The 6,668-nt window shown below is 51.2% G+C and overlaps 1 protein-coding gene across 4 annotated transcripts in view; it reads left to right on the forward strand.

The window, feature by feature from the left end:
- C4H1orf94 (chromosome 4 C1orf94 homolog) overlaps positions 1–5,982 on the forward strand; it is a 41,064-nt gene extending 35,082 nt beyond the window's left edge. For all 4 annotated transcript variants that reach the window (XM_027615066.2, XM_027615045.2, XM_027615056.2 and 1 more), the window contains one exon: positions 5,562–5,982. In XM_027615066.2, the coding sequence (XP_027470867.1) occupies positions 5,562–5,637 (76 nt within the window). In that variant the 3' untranslated portion in view covers positions 5,638–5,982. The remainder of the gene's footprint in view (positions 1–5,561) is intronic.
- Positions 5,983–6,668: the final 686 nt, after the last annotated feature.

Raw genomic sequence — 6,668 nt, forward strand, 5'->3', positions numbered from 1 at the left:
TTCTTAGAGCTCTCTCCCCCCAGTTACTGCAGCCTGAGCTCCTTCCCAGGCTAATCTTGCCAACATCCCATTGACTTTGTAACAGGCCCCGCCGAAGGGGCTTCCACGGCTTATCATGGCTGCTGACGCTTTTCCACCAAAGGGCCCCAAACAGCAGAGGACTTCGCAGCAAGCAGCCAACACAAACTCAATATTTTAGCTGAAAATTCCACACAAATTTTACATGCTGGTCCGCCATAAATTAATGTTCGTTGTCTCGATAGAACAACACACGGCCGCTCATTCCCACCCACCCAAGCTTCAGCTCGTATTCCTGCTCCAAGAGGCAGGCGGCGCTGCGTCCCTCCTGACGATCTGAGTCTCCACACACCCTGGGGAACGTGTGCCCCAGCTGGAGAAACTCAGCTGATAAGATGAGGGCAAATTCCCCAGCCTGACCTGGATTCCCTTCCTGTCCAGCCCTCTGCCACCGACCTTCAGTGTGACGTCACCTGGGTGTCCCCAAACTCTCATCCTTTCAGTCAGTGTTTCCCCTGAATGCCTTGTAAAAGAATTACATGTTAGAAAGAGGTTTCCAGAGTCGGATCTGTTCAGGAAAAGCTGTGAGAAACAAAGATAAACAGGTTTCTTAACTGTTGGAATTCTCAGATCATTTAATTTCCTAAGGTGCATAGAAAACGTTCACGGGGGTGGTTGATAGTGTTATTTGAACATGAAATCCACAACCCCTTTTCTTTCCTTTTTTTCTTTTTTCCTTTCCTTCCTTTCTCCCCTTCCTTCCTCCTTTCCTCCTTCCCCCTCGATTCTTCCCTTTTCTTGTACAGCATATCAGGGTGCATTTCATCCAACCCACCCTGGAAAGCTGTGTTAATTCATGTGGTTAATATGTAGCCCATGGGGGACCCACAGTTGACAAGGACACGGCTCCTCCCTTCAGAGGCTGAGAGTGCATGAGATACGGGCGCAACCTCGTGCTGGGAGAAAGTGAGGACCATCCCAGTGGCCCAAGGACAGAGGGAACACCCCTGCTGGGTGGCCTGCAGGGTGGGGAGGTTCCAGGGAGCACAGTTGGAGGAGGGTCCAGCCCTAGATGGGAAGTGTGTGGCAGGCTTAAGGCCTGGGGAACAAAGGTGTCTGCTTGAAGTATTCGATTTATCCCTGAAAAAGGTGGAAAATAGGATTAGAAAGGGAGGTTGGGCTTGGATATTAAAGGCTCTGACTCGTAGGCCTGGGACCCAAGGCAGATCTGTGCACATTGGAGTGCATGGATGGGCTGGAGGGGAGGAAATAGGACGCGAGACAGGGTGCAGCCTGGAGGTGACCGGAGGGTCTGGAGCGGAGGTTCTCACCTCCCTTCGGGGTGAGACTGTACGAGACAGCAATGGAATCAAGACAGACGACCTGCACCCAACAACTTCCCATTCTGTACCATGACGCTGGGCCCAGCGGAGGCCAGACTGCAGGAGCCAGAACTGGCTGTGCTGGGGAGGGGGTGTGGCTGCAAGGTCTCAGCAGTCAGCAGGTGCGAAGCACCAATTGGGAGCCGAAGAGCCGAGGGTCCACGCCTGGTCTCTGGCTGTCTGCCGAGGGGCAGGGAGGAGAAAAGCGTGAGCAAGAGGCTGAGGAAGGAGCTGTCTGGGAAGTGGGAGAGAGCCTGGGCCCTGCCGGAGACACTGTGGGCACAGGAGGACAGTGATGTGGGGGAGGAGTGGTCAGCAGGGTGGCCTGGTGGCCTGAGAGTGAGGTCAGAAAAGTGAGGCAAGGGGGCGGGGTGCAGGCCCATGTCCCCCTAAAGGATGATTTGTTCTAGGCAGCGTTTCCTGGGGGGAAGGACCAAGGAAAAGGATTTCCTTCTCTCATTCCAGGGGAAGAAATAAACAAGCAGCACACATGTCAAGTGCGGGGGCGGGGGGCGGGTAAGGAGCGAGAGAATGAAGGGATGTCTCTTGAGCTGAGATCTGAGTGAAATGAGAGAATAGATACGGGCAAGGAGCACTCTGGGCAGCGGCCCCCGAGGGGGGAATGTGGCTTGAAGCACAGTGAGTAGGAGAGGGAATGAGTGGAATTGAAATCAGAGACGAAGCAGGGACGAACTAGATAGGGCCTGGGGGGCATGGTGAGGAGTTTTAAGAGCAGTGGGGAGCTATTAAAGCTCTTACACTGCTGAGGACATGTTCTAATTCTCTGTCTAAAGAAGGTGGCTTTGGTCAATGTATGGAGCCTGGACCACAGGGCCGATGCAGGGATGCAGGATAGGAGCCCTGACAGCTGTTGGAGCAAGAGGTGCTGGTGGGGGGCGCCTGGGGGGCGCAGTCAGCTGAGCATCTGGCTCCTGATTTCAGCTCAGGTCTCAGGTCCTGATCTCAGGGTCTTGGGATTGAGCCCCTCATTGAGCCCTGCGTTGGGCTCCCTGTTTGGTGCAGAGCCTGCTTGTCCCTCTCCCTCCCCCTTTGCCCCTCCCCTTCTGCTCCTCCCCCCTGCTCTCTTTCTCTCTAAAACAAACAAACAAATAAATAAATAAATAAAAAGAGATGCTGGCGGTGTAGACTAGGGCAGAGACTGTGGGAAGGAGGTAAGTGAAAAAATCTGGAGTATTTGTTTTCTTGATCGAATTGACAGGACCTGATGATAGCAGGATGTGGAAAGGGAGAGAAGTCAAGCATCATTCTCTGATTTTTTATTTGAACAAGTGGCAATGCCGAAATACTAAGGTCAAGGGCGCCTGGGTGGCTCCGTTGGTTAAGCGGCTGCCTTCGGCTCAGGTCATGATCCTGGAGTCCAGGGATTGAGCCCCGCATCCACCGGGCTTCCTGCTCAGCGGGGAGTCTGCTTCTCCCTCTGACCCTCCCCCCCCCATCGTGCTCTCTCCCGCTCGCTCTCTTGCTCGCTCTCTCAAATAAATAAATAAAATCTTTAAAATTAAAAAATTTAAAAAACAAAATACTAAGGTCAAGATGACTAGTGAAGGGTCTGTTGATGGAGTTTGGTTTTGGATATGCAAAGTTTGAGATGCCTGTTAAACATATGAGCGGGGCTGTTGACAGGCAGGTGGGTACGTGAGTCTGGGGCTCAGAGGAGAGGCCGGGGCTGGCAATATAAATTCGGGAGTCATTAGCATATAGATGGTATTTAATGACCTGTCTGAATCAAGACAGACGACCTGCACCCAACAACTTCCCATTCTGTACCATGACGCTGGGCCCAACGGAGGCCAGACTGCAGGAGCCAGAACTGGCTGTGCTGGGGAGGGGGTGTGGCTGCAAGGTCTCAGCAGTCAGCAGGTGTGAAGCACCGATTGGGAGCCGAAGAGCCGAGGGTCCATGCCTGGTCTCTGGCTGTCTGCAGAGGGGCAGGGAGGAGAAAAGCGTGATGGGATGGGATGAGATTGCGCAAGGAGTATGTGTGCATGGAGAAGCGATGAGGCCCAAGGTCTGAGCCCTGGGCCTCCTACATGTAGGGAGCTTGGGGAGATGTGGAGGACCCAGCAGAGGATCTAAGAGGGAGTCTTAGTGAGGTGAGAGAAGAAATGGGTGAGTGTGGAGTACAGGAGGCCGGGGGAGGAAGTGTTTCCTGGGGGAGAGGGAGAGATCACAGAACGACGCAGGCCCTGCTGGCTGGGACACAGTGTACATGGAGGAAGCAGTGGTGTCCGGAGTTCCCAGTGATGGGCGCCAAGCAGGTCTAGAAGAGGCTGCACCGGGCAGGAAACATCCACGGGCACTGGGGGAGAGTATAGCCCAGGAGACAAGCAGGGTCAGGAGCAAAGAAGCAAACCAAGAGACTCAGCCATACGAAGAGGGAGAGGCAGGAGCCCGTGGCTCTCAGGGAAGGAGGGGCCAAGCCCTCCCCTCCCTCTGCCAATCAATTGCATACATTCATGGGGCAGGGTAATCATGCAATTTATCTTCCAAACAATAACAAGCTTGAGACTTGGAAGGAGCACCAATAATAATCACATTGGAAATGCCAGTGTAGAAGCTGTTGCAGGCACACCGGGACAGTTCGCCATGCTCGAGCGAGTTTGAGCTTTTCCTCTTCCTCCAGGAAGCACTCCTTGATAACTCTAGTCCACGGAGTTGCCTCTCCTCCTGGTCTTCTAATGGACATCCTGTCCAGACCATGCCCTTGGCAGGTGAACCCATCAGAAGTTCCCAACCTGAATGGCCTAGATGCGTGGGGCATGGCAATCAGATATGAGGTGTGTCCTGAGTCATTTGTTACTAAGAATTATTAAATGCTGAAGTATGGGTTCCGGTTTTTATTTTGTAAATCAGAGCAGAATCCAGGGTATCCCTGTAACAACATGACTTTTAATCAGTTCTTTTCCAGTACGAGTTTCAGAAGAGGGAAGAAGAGGTGGGATTACAGCCAGCATTCTTGTTTACGAGGCACCTCCCTTGTGCCAGGTCCTGGGCTGGCCTCTGGGCATAAAATGGCAAACAGTCCAGATAATGTCCCTGCTCTCCTGGAATTTATTTAATGAGAAGGGAATCAAACCAACCCAAAGCCTAGCTTGCCCTTGACACAGAGCGAGCGAGAGATACAACACCAGCTGAGGCATTACTGTGGTGGTTGTTCCCATCACTTCTTCCCTCCCCACCCGGGCCCGCTTTCTGTGTTTCATTAATTCACGGGAGGGTGTGGTGAACGTGAACGTGAACATCTTCTGTCATATGCATCTGCCCAGCTGAAAAGGGACCGAGAATCCCTGGATTAGACTAAATCTAGCCATTTGCTCTGCTGCAATTTGTACTGAGCTCCGTTCCCATTCATTCAAAGCATCCTAGCAGATGGGTGAAGAAATTGCTATAGGATCGCAGAAGTGTGAGTAAATGTTTCCATCTGGAGAGGTCAAGGAAGAGGTCACAGAGGAGATGGCTTTTGAACTCTCTTTTGGAGGATGCATGGCAGTGGTGCCGGGGGGAAAAGCAGAAGTGTGCATATTTCTACGCTTGGAAGGTGAGGTTCAAATGCTCTCCAGCCCTTCCTTCCTTGAGGATCTAAGCAAAGTTCCAGGCATGCAGTGATGTCTCAACGCTTATTCCTCGAACTGGTGTTGAAATGGGGAGCCTGACTTAGCTTGGTGCTGATAAAGGGAGAGGGAGCCCTGGGATTGTCTAGACTCTGGGATCTCACACTGGGACATGGCCCTGAGTTCCGTAATGTTGTGGAATTCCTGAAGGACACACCTGGTCCTCTCAGGCAGGTAGAATGGCTTTAGGCCCACAGGTAAGGTGCTCAGATTCAGAGAGACTCCCTGCAGTGTGGTCCTGGAAAAGGAGAGAGCACTGGGCCCATAGAGGCAGCCTCCCTACAGGCTGCCAAGGGCTCCTTGTCCTAAGGAAGTGGCAGAAGAAGCTCTTTATTGTCCTCCAATTGTATCATTTTAATATTTTATTTTTCCAGAGCCAAAGCTTTTTTATTGTGTTAAAGCATGTAGCCTCCAAGCCTGTCATGATCTTTCTAGTCCTTGACAGCCACAACATTAACACGGTCCTTTTCCCGATATCTTTGCTAACATCAGGAGTGCCATCGCAACATCCATCTTCTTTCTCTTCCAGGTTTGGCTCAACGGCTGGCAGGCCCGTCATGAACAGCCCGTATTTTTCCTCCAGTGGGAATGGTATAAAGTTTTAGATGACTTTTTCTCTTCCCTCCTCCTGCCTTAGCCCTTGGGTTAGGGCTAAGGGCTCTGGAACTCTGGATTCTGTAATAGCGTGGCCTGAGGTTTGGAAAGCCAAGGTTCCGACCAGGTCACAGGCAGAAAACAGCAAGACCAGACTCATCTATTGACCAACTCTCTCACACACACCACACACTGTTCACTGCACACGCACCTCCCTCATATTCATACTCACCTGCTCAACCACATATGTACCTGTATTTAGCTGACATGAGTGATTTTTTGTTTTTGTTGTTGTTGGTAAAATAGAAGTAAGACACTTAATTATAGAAAGTTTGTATTTTATGATAAAAGTGTGAGCTGCTTGAAATGGAGTGTGCCTGCTTATTTTGATCATGCTCTGTGTCATCTTCACTGCTTATTTCCCCCATGCACCAGACACAGCATTAACCCAGGACATGACAAGAGACCACAGGCTGGAGTCCTCAAAGCGCTGCTGTCTAAATATGGGACCCCAGGAGTCATAAACATAAGGGACTTACGTCTTCTCTTCTGTGACCCACTCACTTCTCAACCTCCTAGTTCCTGCATCTCGGGAGTGGATGTAAAAGTAAAGCACCCTCCTCAGGGAGCTGTTTTATAGGGGGAAAAAACCTCTCTTGGACACAAGATGGGAAAATGTGACCTGGAAATCAATTCCAAAAACAATCCTAAATGTGGTGGACTATATCCAGAGATTGTATATCAATGGCTAAGCTCCAGGCCAATCTCAAAACTGTACATGATGGCACTGCCCTTGGATCTATCTCAATCAACTTTTATCAGGGACTTGAATAAGGGTGTTCAGAGCATCCTGACCACATGTGTGGAGGACACAAATCTGGGGAGAGGAGATGGCCTTAATCGGTAATAGCACATGTACTAAACTCTCTTACACCCATGGCAGGCATCAATAAGCAGCGGTTCCCCTGAGCCTGTACAAAGCCATAGAATCGTTCTCCCCATGGTGGTCCAGGCAACCGTCACTGATCAGAGATGGTCTGTG

This window comes from Zalophus californianus, chromosome 4 (assembly GCF_009762305.2).
Source record: "Zalophus californianus isolate mZalCal1 chromosome 4, mZalCal1.pri.v2, whole genome shotgun sequence".
NCBI classification, from domain to species: Eukaryota; Metazoa; Chordata; class Mammalia; order Carnivora; family Otariidae; genus Zalophus; species Zalophus californianus.